Source organism: Phalangium opilio, unplaced genomic scaffold, assembly GCF_054372755.1.
Source record: "Phalangium opilio isolate 3A_F unplaced genomic scaffold, DU_Popi_V2 ptg000246l_1, whole genome shotgun sequence".
NCBI classification, from domain to species: domain Eukaryota; kingdom Metazoa; phylum Arthropoda; class Arachnida; order Opiliones; family Phalangiidae; genus Phalangium; species Phalangium opilio.
The window spans coordinates 2177905-2192137 of record NW_028324225.1 but is presented as its reverse complement, the minus strand read 5'-3'; the positions used below and the strand labels follow the sequence as shown (position 1 = coordinate 2192137).

The following is a 14233-nucleotide window of genomic DNA, read 5'->3' as shown; positions in this document are numbered from 1 at the left end:
ATTTCTTGAGTGATATGCCGCCCTCTCAGAAATATTTTGCTCGGCTGAAAATTCAAGTTCTCTTCCGTTATAAGCTTTTTCCCTCTGATTGACCTTAGAATTTTAATGTCTGGATGTGCTTATAAGCTTCAAAAAAGTTCCATAAAGCTTAGTTAAAGGGGCTCACTTTTTAGGTTTCGACACTGTCACCGAAAACAGACTAATCGTGCTTGAGATTTAGAAAATTTGCCAAAGAAACGAAACCATTTCAATCGGCAGGGGAATTTGATTTATCGTCACAAATAATAGGGGCGAATAAACAGAGACATAAGAGTGTTTACGCTGTCTATTTTAAATGCGCTATTTAAATAGGCTTTATAAAAGTGTAAATAGTAGATAATTGCATAAATTTTCAACTATTTAAGCGATGATGGAATAACAATTTTGGTAAATTATTGTAACGGTGGACTTTGGAATGTTGTGTTTCTTCTTCTATAACATAAGAGAGCCAATCGGCCTCTTACTGACTTCGTAACAAAATCAATGCTAAATGTGACGTCACGCATCGAAGAACCCCTCCCTCCCCCTTGTCACGGACCGTCACAAATTTAGAAACCCCCTCCCCCCATAAGAGTGTGACGTAGTTTATGGACGGTCCCTAATTAAAAAAAGCAAAGCTCGAATCTCGGCTCGAACACAAAAAATCAAGGCAAGCACAGCCCTAGGGATATTCACTAAATCATTGCCGATTTTAAAATAATCGAAGGGATATTCACTAAATCGTTCATGGTCGAGGGGATATGTACAAGTTTATAAGGTGAGTAAGTCATAGCCCTATGTACATGTTTATAATGTGAGTTAGGCATAACCCTATGTACAAGTCTATAAGATTCCAGGTCACGATATTTTTGGTACGAACAAACATGTATAATAATGATAGAGTCAAAGAATATTGGTTATTAATTAGGAAAAGGACTTAATTTATAAAATAATTGTTCAATTGGCGATTGAATAAGAATAAAAAGGCAGACTTGGCTCTACATAAAATCTCAGAACGTTATACGGTGGAGAGGAACGAAGCGAGGCTGGGCCCATTTTTGTACATGTTAATGTGTTTGATTGCATTTCGAATCATTGAAGAAATTACAAAATTCTAGGGCTTTGCGAATAGTGAATTTTCGAACCGAATCGAATCGAATAGTAAATCACCTTTTCGAAATCCGAATCGAGTATTCGTTCAAATGAATATTACTCGTTTTTTAAAAAATCTAGTTAGAGTGCTCGTTTTGAAAAATATTCGTTTCAAAACGATTAATCGTTTTCTAAATAAGCCTAGCAGAGCGAATTTCTTCAAAACGCGTACTTAAAAAACATTTTTACTCTGTATCAGACGAATATTCTTTTCAAAACCATTAGTCGTTCTTTTGAAAAATGTAGCAGACAAAAAATACTGTAGTTCCCGCATAGAATGGAAGTTTTTCTTTCACTCTGGTTCCCACGCTAACACTGAGTATGGCGTGAGAGAAAAACATAATGCCGCGAACTGTGCATTGGTGTTGAAATATATAACAAGACGGTCCAAGGGCTCGTAATAGTAGCCACATCGTACGAGTGAATAACCCCTCTATACCCTACCCTAAAGAGTGGATAACCCCTCTATACCCTACACTAATGAGTGGATAACCCTTCTATACCCTACCCTAATGAGTGGATAACCCCTCTATACCCTATCCTAATGTGTGGATAACCCCTCTATACCCTACCCTAATGTGTGGATAACCCCTCTATACCCTACCCTAATGAGTTGTTCAGAAGTATCCGACCCCACAAATAAGAGGGCTTCGCCCGTATCCTCGACTCTTGAGACACATTTGAATTAAACGCTAAAGCTACCGAACGAGAACGAAACACACGAAGAGCGCAGTAGGAAACGGGGAAAATCGTTATCTATTTAATTAGCACATAAATAAAAAAAATAAATATAAAAACCTAAAAGAAAAAATTCAAAAGTATCCGACCCCACAGATAAAAATTCAAAAGTATACGACCCCACAGATAGAGAGGTACCCTCCCCCCATCCCCGACACTTTAGAGATAAACTTAAGGATAAAAACTCGATTGTTTTATAAAGTCACTATGGCTCAGTGGTAGCGAGCCTTACTGCTGCGTCAGCGACCTGGGTTCAATTCCCGGGTGCGACGTGAAAATATTTTAATTAAAATAAAATCTCTAACAGAGCTCAGCTACCCCTATTGGTGGGTTTTGGTACTATCGAGTTTCTTTTAAGCTAAAATATAACGATAACGATAGCGAAAACTCCGGCCACTACGGTTACTACTGTTACTACTACGGCTCGGGTCAAACTAAGAGCCTCATCGTATACTACGATGTGGCTAAAAAACATTTTAACCTCTTGAAAACGATAACTCGGTTTAGGTAACTGTATTTCATATTCATAACAGTTATTAGACTTTCTTTTCGAATAATTGTTTTGTAATTCAAATAATCCTTTTTCTGAAAAGGCAAATTCGATTCGTCGAATCGATAAATCGATTCTAAATAAATGAATACTATTCGAAAATTCGAGTATTCGCATAGCCCTACAAAAATCGGAAATATTTGGCAAAATCACGAATGAAATCTCACGAAATAGCAAAATCAAAGAAAAAATGTCGCAACCTTTTTAAAAATTGCGAAATGTTTACTGAAATCGCGAAATCAAAGAAGAAGTCACTAAATCCCGTAAGCTTTTTTCGGCAATGTCGGACCCCTCGTGCGAGTCACTGTTGTAGGGTGCTGTACAACCTTAGCGTATTGAAAATCACAAGGAGTATTGCAAAACCATTTTTGCCATTGTTTCTAATATGAAGCAGACTACTCAACAGTTCGACCCAGTTTTGTCAAGTCAAAGTCTCGTGTTAAGACTTGGTATCGAGAATAAGGTAGATTCGACCAAACAGGTAACCTAGCGCGGCCCTTCCTAAAATTTTAGCCTGGAGACCGCCTGTTGATAACTTACGTCTGCAGCTTCACTCAATACGCTTACGTTATAGACCTCTTCTTCCATATGTTAAAGAAAGAGTAGCCTTATCCAACAGGAAATTTAGGTTCGGATTTCAAGTCACAAAATGATCGTATCTACAGCGTGTCCTCACCATGAGAAGTCAAAACGAGTTTTACCTGCGGAATCGACTGAAGAGTCCAATTATTTCCGCACGCTCATTTTGTTGACATCATTATCATGTCAAAACAGAGCCTTATTAGTGTTTCGACACCGTTTTGTTAAAATTTGCATTTCTAATCACGAAAACTGACTTGGATCATCAGCGCCAATCGAGGAGTTCATCACTCTCAGATTCCCGGTCCAACTATTAAGGATTACGCTTTGTAATTTTAGGGCTGTCAAGAGTAGGCCTTTAAAGATAACGCATAATCATTTTTGTAAAAGACAATCAAGGGTGCAGCCTCGTTCACTGATTACAATGAGTGGCTGGCTCCTCGACGCGAGGTTGGAAAAATTACATTTTGAAATAATGGCATTTACAAGAAGCAATCACAGTTTGTTATTAAAGTCATTATAGAGTCCACTAAGTTTTGCACGCACATTTGCTATATCTAAAACAGAATTTCGACAGCATTTTGACGCCATGAAGTTAAAATGTTCATTTTTAAAGGCTCATTTTAAATCATTATTTTCTAGATCAAAAATAAGCTTTTGCGACAATATTAATGTTCAGTCAAAATCAGTTTTTCGTCCTTTCAGGCTTTAAACCTTCGAGAAGCGGATATCTAAATAAGTTTGATATTTGTCTCTCATTTTCTTTAAGTTTTAACCGCTGAAATAAAAGTAATTGAGTTACTCCCTCTTTTGTCAATTTTATTCATTTAATGCTTGTTTAAAACGGTTCGAGTTGCAGCTTTTCTATTTTCGTTTTTTGTTATCTTCGGAAGCGCGTCAAAAGTTCGAAAGAAAAGGCCAAAGGGAAAAGATTGGAAAACGTTAATTGAAAATGGCAATTAATTTAAAGACTTGGATATTGTTAGAAAAAAGGACGGTCGTTTACTTTAACGCGGGCAGTCTAGCCGTTGCTCGGTATGTCCCCGTACACTAAGGGTCCCCTACTAAACCTAGGCAAGACTTAGGCCTCGTCTCTAGTTGTTCGTGTGTCCTTGGTAGTGGTTCGCCCGAGAAGGAGCTGCCAAGACTGGCCTTTCTAACTCGGGGTCACCCTTTTATATGCTGTGGACCCTCTTTGTTTGATCCTTCGCTAGAGCGTCGGCCCATGAAGTACGGAGAAAACCTAAGCTAGACACGACTGACCCGTGTTTAATTACAGGAATATATAGTAAGGTTACAAGAATATATAGTAAGGTTACAAGAATATATAGTAAGGTTACAAGAATATATAGTAAGGTTACAAGAATATATAGTAAGGTTACAAGAATATATAGTAAGGTTACAAGAATATATAGTAAGGTTACAAGAATATATAGTAAGGTTACAAGAATATATAGTATGGTTACAAGAATATATAGTATGGTTACAAGAATGCATTTAGTTACTAGTATAATATTATTCCATAACAATATAATCTCGGTTTACTGGCGAAAAGCTGCAATTATGGCTTTGTGTGACAATTATTATTGTTATTTTCATTTGATTTGTCATTTATGATATTTGGTGACTCTCTCGAAGTTTCTATGTGTCCTTGAATCCTTAAAAGTACATTCACCTTGCTTTCTTAGTAAAATGAAAAGACTGTCTACCCAGCCGGGCAAGATGTGATTGAACAGTAGATAAGCGCTTAGGGGGTCCGAGATGTAGTTGAAGGGTAAACAGAGACCTCACAAGAATACGTTCGCGAAAAGAGGACCTCTAGTTTGGCGGTCGAGTTTTAGAAGCCTAGAGAGAAACACCAAAAATAGAACTCTCGTTTTTGTAAAGTTGTCCACAATAAAATTTTGTTCTTGTTAGAAGTTTCGTTTTGTGTTAAATATAATCCACCAGAAACAGTTAGATATTACTCGTCGAAATATCACATGGTGCCGAAAACTCGGGATGGATTAGTGTTTATTTAGAATTTAAATCGAAACAACTGTAACTCGAGAAAATAGTTTGAACCTGTACGCGGGATTTTTCGAAAAAATCAACTGTTATCCCGAAATCGAACTCAAATTATTGGATAAGAAACATGGATCCCCGTAAAAGAGATGTTGGGAAACGTGGACATATCAGAGGAGCGTTAACGAGATTAGAAAAGGACATTAACCAGGTCCTTTCAGCGACGGCATTAACTGTAACCAGTACAATGTTGACAAGTTACATCCTCCAATTAGAAGATAAGGAGTCAAAATTAAACGATTTAAACGACAAAGTGCAAGAAGGACTCCTAACGGACACAGAACTAGAGAAAGACCTTAAAGAATGCGAGGTTATTCAAAACAAGCTAATCGACCTCAAGGCAAAGTGCATCCAAGCTCGGAAGGACTTAAAATTAGCGAGTCAAACGGCTAATACGCAAGTACAAAATCCTTTGGTTGCAAGTAATACACAAAGCGCGCCAGTAGCTACTACAAAACTGCCTAGAATCAGTATAGAAAAGTTTTACGGTGACATATATAAATGGCAAGAATTTTGGTCGGCATTTGAATCTACTTTTCACGTAACGTCATTAAATGATACAGCCAAATTAATTTATTTAAAGAGCTACTTAGGGGGAACGGCTTTAGCCAGCGTTAGCGGCGTCACAATGACTTATCCCAACGCCAAAACAACACTCAAGGGCAGATTTGGAAGAGATGATCTTATAGTTCAAGCTCATATCGATCGAATTAAGAGATTTGAACCAATCAGGAAGTCAACGGATGTTAAGAATTTAAGAACTTTTTATGACACTTTAAACGTCAGTGTATTGGGGTTAGAAGCGCTAAATGTTAAATCCCAATATGGAAGAAGCTTAACATCAACATCCACTGATTTACTGCCAGAAGATATTGTCCTGAGTTATTCTCAAAAGTACAAAAAGGATCAGGCGTGGGAAATCGATAACCTAATCAGTTTTTTGAGAGATGAAGTGGAGAGTAGGGAACAAGCTAACCAACTTAAGAAGAGTTGTCGTATTGATACTAAGAAAACTGATCAAACTATACAGAAGAATTTCTCATTCAAGCCGAAACATTCTTCAACGTCGTCTTTCAAGGCTACGGTATCTCAAAATAATTGTCCGTTATGTAAAGGAACACATCGAATAGAAGATTGTAACGCGTCCGTATCTGCGAGTGAGCGAAAGGACGTAATGAAGAAGCTGTCGCTATATTTCATATGTAATCAAAGAAAGCATACCGCTAGATTTTGTAGAAGGAAAAAAGAAATATCGTGCAAATTTTGTGGTCGATGCCATTCCCATGTAATTTGTGAAGAAAATTATCCGGATACTATTGAAAGCAAAGAGAAGGATGAAGAAATATCCGAAGAGTCCAAAGAAGCCAAGGATACTGTATCGAACCTCTCGACTATTGGGTCCAAGAAAGATGAGAAACCTTCACAAATTTATTTGCGAACCGCATGGGGGAGAATTAGTCATGGAGATCGGGAAGTCTATGTTAGATGTCTTCTCGACGATGGTAGCCATCGAACATACATATCGAGCGAAATATGTCAAAAATTGGATTTACCTGTTGTCGGAAAAGAGTCACTAAATCTAACTGTTTTCGAGGGTAGAAATAAGAAAATTGAGCGTCCTAGAGTACAATTGTCATTAAGAAGTCTCTTCGACTCATCAGCTATACATTTAGAAGCTATTGTATCACCCAAATTGAGCGGGAATATTCCTGGAATTCCCAGAGACGATTTAGTGAAGTTTTCAAGTGAGAAAGGTTGGAACTTGTTACATTCTTTAGCTAAGTAAATAAAGGAACGACTCTCACTCTAGAACGCTAGGTACGGAATGCTTCTTTATTGGGGGTTGTATCCAGTTCTGAGAAGCAAGGGAACATGTATAAAGTTCAGGGGGGAACTTACATAAAGTAACATTAGGAAATATATCACAGAACTTAGCAGAAACTCCACCCGATAATTATTTTTCTACGTGTGAAGAAATATCCCTCTTGATAGGAGCGGACTATTACTGGAAGATTTCAAGCGGTTTAAGCGAAAGAATTAGTCCCTCCCTCATGGCTCTAGACACTATACTCGGATGGACGATCCATGGGAAGGATACGGAAATAGAAACGAAGTCCGATTCACACGGAATATACAACGTGTGCGTTTTCTCTTCTTTGGTCGAACAAGCGAAACGAGAAGATGATTTGTTGTCAGAAAATATGAAAGCATTTTGGAATCTAGAATCATTAGGAATTATCGAGAAGAATGAGGATGAACTAGTTAGAGAGGAGGAGGTACAGAGAGAATTCGATTCAACGATAAAATATGACGGAGAACGATACACGGTTTGTCTCCCTTGGAAGAAAGAGAGAAAAAATCTTGATGACAATTTCTCACAAGCGAGAAGAAGATTTGAAGGTCAACTGAACAAGTTCAGGAGAAATCCAAAATTGTTTCATGACTATTCCGAGGTCATCGATAATTATTTGGAGAAGGGAATAGTAGAGAAAGCAGAAGGATTGGGAATTGTTAACAAGACGTTTTATCTTCCTCATCGGGAAGTTATCGACGAGAAAAGACTAACCACCAAACTCAGAGTGGTCTTTGATGGATCTTCCCATAATCCTAATTACCCGTCTTTAAATGATTGTCTACATACGGTACCCGCCCTCAATGTAGATTTACTCGGATTGCTCATAAAATTTAGGAAAAACCAGACAGCTTTCACCGCCGACATTGAGAAAGCTTTTCTTCAAGTCAGTCTTTCTCCTGATGACCGAGATGTCACGAGATTTTTATGGGTAAAAAACAGAGAACTGGATCCAAACAAATTAGAAATCGAAATATTGAGAATCACACGTGTTTTGTTCGGTCTGACTTCGAGCCCGTACTTGCTTGCGGCCACTATAAGACACCACCTTGAGAAATATAAAGAGAAGTTTCCCGAGACCTACGAGCTTTTGAAAAATTTCTTGTATTTCGATGACTTGGTAGGCGGAGCTTCAGACGAAGAGAAAGCTCTCAAACTCGCCAAAGAAGCAAAAGATATCTGGAAAACAGCGGGAATGCCGCTGCGAAAATTTCAGTCAAATTCAAATTGGCTCATGAATCAATTAAGAGAAAATCCAGACGAAAAGAAACCCGAAGAAAGCCAATCAGAGCTTGTTTCTTTGAAAGTGTTGGGAATTAACTGGAAACCCAAACCGGATGTTTTTAGTTTTGATGTTTCCGATCTGTTAGAATTCCTCATCAATGCGAAAAACACTAAGCGTTTTATCCTCAAAGCTTCATCTCGGATTTTTGACCCAATTGGATTTGTAACTCCCTTCACCATAAGGATTAAAACCCTTTTCCAAGAATTGTGGAGGCGAGGGAAAGATTGGGACGAAGAAATACCCACCGATTTAACAAATGAATGGAAACAATGGTGTACAGAATTGAGCCAATTAGATGAAATAGAAATTCCACGACATTATGGAGCTAGCTTCGGGGAGTTCCAACTCCATTGTTTTACTGACGCTAGTGAAAGAGCCTATGGAGCTGTAATATACATTCGCTTGATTGATGAAAATGGAGCCTTGAGAGTCATTTTGGTTTCGTCGAAGAGCCGATTGTCACCTGTTAAGAAACTAACCATTCCGAAACTAGAACTGATGGGAGCCCTTATTGGCGCTCGATTAATGAAGACTATCCAAAGCCAATTTCGAAAGGAAAGCCCAAGTTTGTTATATTGGTGCGATAATCAATCGGTTCAGTCTTGGATAAAAAGTAATGCAAGGGAATGGAAACCATTCGTAGAAAATAGGGTAAGCGAAATACAAGAGATGTCAAATCCATAGCAATGGAGATATGTTCCCGGCAAACTTAATCCGGCGGACCACATTACCCGAGGGTTAACTGTCAACGAATTAAAATTGAAAACCACCTGGTGGACTGGGCCGGAGTTCCTTAAAAGACCCGAAGTAGAATGGCCAATCCAACCTACGCACTTAGATCGAGATCAGAAAGCAGAAGCCGAGAAGCGTCCAAAATATTCTCAATCGATTGTTTTATACGCCAGCGAAATATCCAGGTTTCAAAAAGCTCCATTAATGGAATTAGAAGATCACAGTAATTTGTCAAGAGTTATCAGAACAATTGCTTGGATTAAGAGATTCCTACATAACTGTAAGAACCCTAAAGATAAAAGGAAAGGCGAGCTAACGTTTGGAAGAAATCAGTGAAGGCGAGATATATTGGATCTGTCAATCTCAAAACGAAGCGTATCCCATGGAAATAAAAGCCCTGCGAGAAAAAAGAGATCTCCCATCTTGTACGAAACTAAAGGAATTAAAGCCATTCTTGGATGAAAATGGTATTTGTCGTTTGGGAGGTAGGCTGGAGTTTTCCGATTTGAATTTTGAGGAGAAACAGCCAATTATATTACCAGAAGAGCATCATTTCACAAATCTCATAATTCAGAAGTATCACAAGGAAGTAATGCACCTTAACGTCACGCCCACCTTAGCTAGCTTGAGAACAAGATTTTGGATTCCACGCGCAAGACAAATCATCAAGAAAAATTTATCAACTTGCTACACTTGTAAGAAAATGAAAGCGCGTTCATTTGATCGAGAAACCGCCCCACTTCCTGCAGAACGTGTCAGTGCGAATAACGCCTTTGAAGTCACGGGAGTGGACTTCGCGGGTCCTGTTTTTTGTGAGGCGCTACGACGAAATTCAAAAGAGGTACGTCGAATCCAAAACCAAAAGCTATATAGCCCTGTCCACATGCGCTACTACAAGGGCTGTCCATCTTGAACTTGTTTCCAATTTAAGCGCGGAAAATTTCATGTTAGCTCTTAAAAGATTTGTCGGTAGAAGAGGTGTATGTAGAATTTTTCTCTCAGATAATGCAAAAACCTTTCAAAGAACTGAAAAGGAACTTTTGAAATTGTGGGACTCGGTTTTAACTCCCGAAATGAAACAGTATTTTGGGGAAAGAAAAATAGAATGGAAATTTATAGTCGATTACGCGCCTTGGTGGGGGGCATGTGGGAGAGGATGGTCAGGACCATGAAGGATTGCATGAAAAAAGTGTTAGGTAGAGCACTTCTATCCTATGAAGAATTAGAAACGGTATTAGTTGAAATAGAATCCGTAATCAATTCTAGACCGATTACATTTACAACTAGTGACCCAAACGATCCTTCACCCCTGACTCCCTCCCATTTCCTTATCGGGAAAAGGCTAGATGCTCTACCCCCAAGAAAATTCAAAATGTCAGAAATTGAATTAAAGAAACCGGATTTAACTAAACGATGGAAACATCGTCAAGAATTACTTAATAGATTTTGGATAAGGTGGCAAAAGGAATACCTTGTAGAGTTAAGAACGGCTCAAAAGATCAAAAATGTAAACAAAGAATATGGGAAAATCAAGGTAGATGATATGGTGTTGATAAAAGATGAAAAATTACCTAGACACCTTTGGAATCTAGGTAAGGTTATAAAGTTAAAGGTCGGAAGAGATGGGATTTGTAGATCCGCTGTTTTAAAGAATAATTTTTCGAAAATCATAAGGCGACCATTACAATTACTTTATCCTTTGGAAATTAATTTAAAAAAAATAATAATAATAATAAGAAAATTGAGAAATTTGTAAATCCCTCATTTTGGGGGAGTGTGACAATTATTATTGTTATTTTCATTTGATTTGTCATTTATGATATTTGGTGACTCTCTCGACGTTTCTATGTGTCCTTGAATCCTTAAAAGTACATTCACCTTGCTTTCTTAGTAAAATGAAAAGACTCTCTACACAGCCGGGCAAGATGTGATTGAACAGTAGATAAGCGCTTAGGGGGTCCGAGATGTAGTTGAAGGGTAAACAGAGACCTCACAAGAATACGTTCGCGAAAAGAGGACCTCTAGTTTGGCGGTCGAGTTTTAGAAGCCTAGAGAGAAACACCAAAAATAGAACTCTCGTTTTTGTAAAGTTGTCCACAATAAAATTTTGTTCTTGTTAGAAGTTTCGTTTTGTGTTAAATATAATCCACCAGAAACAGTTAGATATTACTCGTCGAAATATCACACTTTGGTAATGATGGCTCAATATTAGGAAAATAGCTATCAAAACGATAATTAGTGTTTCGAATGCTTGAAGCTAGATTCCCACTCGACCGAAAAAAAACCGGCGGAAATCACACAGCCAACGGTAGAAATTTTAACTTACGCCGGCAGTAATGTAATAAAGACAGTTTGGCATAAAGGGGTGAAGAAATCCCATGGGAATAACATAGGGTTTTCACTTCGAAGGCTTTTTCAGGGCCAGTTTATGCCGTGAAGCTGAGGTCTAAGCACGGATATGGATATATTGTCTACCGTCAAATTCCGATAGACGGGGTGGTTCACATTTCCCCCGGTTTTAGGAACGCTAATGTGGGGGAATCTACAGTCGATTTCAAGTGATCAGTTAACACAGGGTTCTATGGTAGTATCTTAACGCGACGGGAGATTTTAGGAGTACTTCAAATGAGTGGTGATAGGAAAATCAAGCAACAACGCGCTTCCAAATGTTTATCTCTGAAATATAACTTATATTTGCATTAACGTTTAATATCTAGAAATGAATTGGGTTGGGGGTGTTGGAAAAGATATTACATTTTGTATAGGCCTACCCATCATTATAAGTTTATCATGCCTCTAAGTAGAGAAATGGCTGCTCCTCCTATGGCAGTAGTGTTTGTCTGGCTCCCTTTAATGAAACCCTATACTTTCTCAGTATCATTTATCACCTCAACTTCAATACAAAACTGTACTGCCTAGCCTAGCGTTTCTTTTATCCCTTTTAAAATGTTTCAGGATTGAAACCGCCTCTTGGGGTTGCTTAAGTAAAATTCTTTCCCCCCAATGCCTGCCTATACGAAACGTAAAAATCTCCTTTACTCCATTAGATGATTTTTTTCGTGTGACCCATTTAGTAATCGCATCGATCTTAGCGCTATACGAGTTCTGACGTCACAGTAGCCAGCGTAAGATGGCCGGTTGAAGCCCATATTTTTGTACTTAGAGGCATGATAAACTTATGCCATTATGTATAATTTATATAGGTGGACGAGCGGTAGTATAAAAGGGGGCGGCATGTCGATCAATTAAGTAGTCAAAGAAATAACGTATATTAGCATTAACGTTTAATATCTAGAAATGAATTGGGGGTGTTGGAAAATATGATACATTTTGTATAGGCCTAACCATGGGCCAAGAATAGTAAGAGGACTAGGCAGTCGCAAGCTTCTACGCGAAAACGATTTCGTCTTTCTAAAAAAAACAGCTTTCCTATATCAGCGGGGGTTAAAATAGGGGAGAAACCGGAATTGGGGTCAAGCATTTCCGGCTACAGCCAACTTTGCGCGATCTCAGTTGGGCGTATTTCAGAGTATTGCCTTTTAAATATGGCGGTTTTCTGAATCCCGAACTTATCTTGTTTAATCCCAAACCAAAAATAGTTAAACGGTACAGGAAAGGGTAAAGTTTAGTATTTTAATTTTTCAAGATGGTTAAAACAAGCTCTGCGCTTTACCTAACTGCAATAGTGATAGTCGCTACTTTCATAAACCGTACATGAAAGGTGTTGAGTTCATAGCGTTTCCTAAACTAAAAACTAAGCCTTTGCTGTGCAAACAATGGGCGGATTGGCTGGCTAAATTTAGGCCAGGGTTTAATGTTAATGATGTGAAGTATCATATAAGCATTTGAGGGATGAATTTTTTAAAACCCAAGACTGGCTAAATCCAAGAACTCAGGCTCCCGGTAAGTATTAAATATTTTATTGACTCTCAACATAATTTGTTACTGATATGTCTTTATTAAATTTTAAAAGCTTTGACAATTATGAAACCTTCAGTTTCTTTCTTGACAACCCCATTGAGATCGTCATCAGTCACTAAAACACCTACTATGGACACGGGGACCCCAGATTCTCTGCTCATGACTTCGGAAGCATGTCCAACTAACAGTTCAAATATTTTAAATAAAACACCTGTTGCAACTGAAAGAAAATCTCTACTCAGACAATCAATATTCATGACTCCAGTTTCAAGTCAAACGTCAAGCACGCAGGCTTCAGATTATCTTTGCGATAGAACAGTATTAGCAGTGAATTATGAAGATACACTCTCAAACAATTCTGATTTTATTGAGAATTCTAATGTTGATGGACAAAAGGAATTGGAAATAAGCCGTGCTGTAAAGAAAACACACTCTGTGGCCAGCCCTTTACCCAAACCACAATCTCTTCTCAATCATGATAATGTAACAACATCAACAAGTGGTTTGATCGATGAAGGAATTGAAGGCTCTAAACCTAACTCACCGTCACCAGTTGATATTACAGCTAATCCAAGGCAAATTCTGAAGATTTCGGGTTCATATTTATCAAACCAAAAACTCAGGGATCTGTTTTCCTTATACGATTTTCCCAAAGAGTGGTCCCTTGCGGAAATTGACGAGGGTTTGAAAATATCAAAAATCAATTATAATACCGGCGGGGTTATAATTTTAATAACGATTAGTCAAGAGTTGGACTTATCTCTTCACATTCTGAATGAAACTATAAAAGAACACACTTTACTACCAAACTTAGTAATCAAATTATCGTGTCTAGATGATTTCACCAAATTATTGGACAAACTTTCTTCTCTAAAAGTCTGCCAAGGAAGTCGTGACGAAGTATACAAAAATATTTTCAAGGAAAAAGTTGTTCCTAATGGCAAATTTTGTTGGTTATGGATGCGATCCGTCATAAAAAATGCTGCCTACTTTCGCAAATGAAAATATGTGGAAACTGTGTAAAATTAAGTAGCTATTTCCGTGGCGAGATTTTTAGGAGAAAAAAGCAGAAAGATAGAATTTCTTCTTTCAAAAGCCTAAGCCAGTCTGAAATTATCCGCGAACTTAAAAACAGTAAATCAAAGGAAATAAAGCTGAAAAGAAAAGAAAGAGGGAGAAAAAAATTAGTAAATTGATCATGAAGATTGGAGAGACTGTCAGCCCTAAAGGAGAAGAATGGCTCAAAGATGTCATCCACAAAGGATTAGAAGAAGCAAAAGTTGAGTTCCCTAAACTTTTCTTATGTACTCAATTGAAAATGAGCCAGTTGAATAGTAAAAAA

The 14233-nt window shown here is 38.0% G+C and overlaps 2 protein-coding genes across 2 annotated transcripts; both read left to right on the top strand.

Annotated features, from left to right (window-relative positions):
- Nucleotides 1–5171: 5171 nt before the first annotated feature.
- Nucleotides 5172–6887, top strand: LOC149611329 (uncharacterized). Its single transcript, XM_089858518.1, has one exon. The coding sequence runs from the start codon at nucleotides 5172–5174 to the stop codon at nucleotides 6885–6887; it is 1716 nt and encodes a 571-aa protein (XP_089714644.1).
- A 265-nt stretch (nucleotides 6888–7152) lies between these two features.
- LOC149611328 (uncharacterized) lies at nucleotides 7153–13893 on the top strand. Its single transcript, XM_089858517.1, has 6 exons — nucleotides 7153–8851; nucleotides 8975–9193; nucleotides 9297–9782; nucleotides 10053–10562; nucleotides 12802–12873; nucleotides 12944–13893. The coding sequence occupies exons 1-6, from the start codon at nucleotides 7153–7155 to the stop codon at nucleotides 13891–13893; spliced, it is 3936 nt and encodes a 1311-aa protein (XP_089714643.1).
- Nucleotides 13894–14233: the final 340 nt, after the last annotated feature.

What these genes read in the sequence shown, in the direction of transcription:
- LOC149611328 (XM_089858517.1), top strand. Translation starts at nt 7,153, where the DNA reads ATGGCTCTAGACACTATACTCGGATGGACGATCCATGGGAAGGATACG. An exon ending in GGTTCAGTCTTGGATAAAAA is followed by an intron (nt 8,852 to 8,974) that starts GTAATGCAAGGG and finishes ACATTACCCGAG; the next exon opens with GGTTAACTGTCAACGAATTA. An exon ending in TAGACACCTTTGGAATCTAG is followed by an intron (nt 10,563 to 12,801) that starts GTAAGGTTATAA and finishes AATGATGTGAAG; the next exon opens with TATCATATAAGCATTTGAGG.
- LOC149611329 (XM_089858518.1), top strand. Translation starts at nt 5,172, where the DNA reads ATGGATCCCCGTAAAAGAGATGTTGGGAAACGTGGACATATCAGAGGA.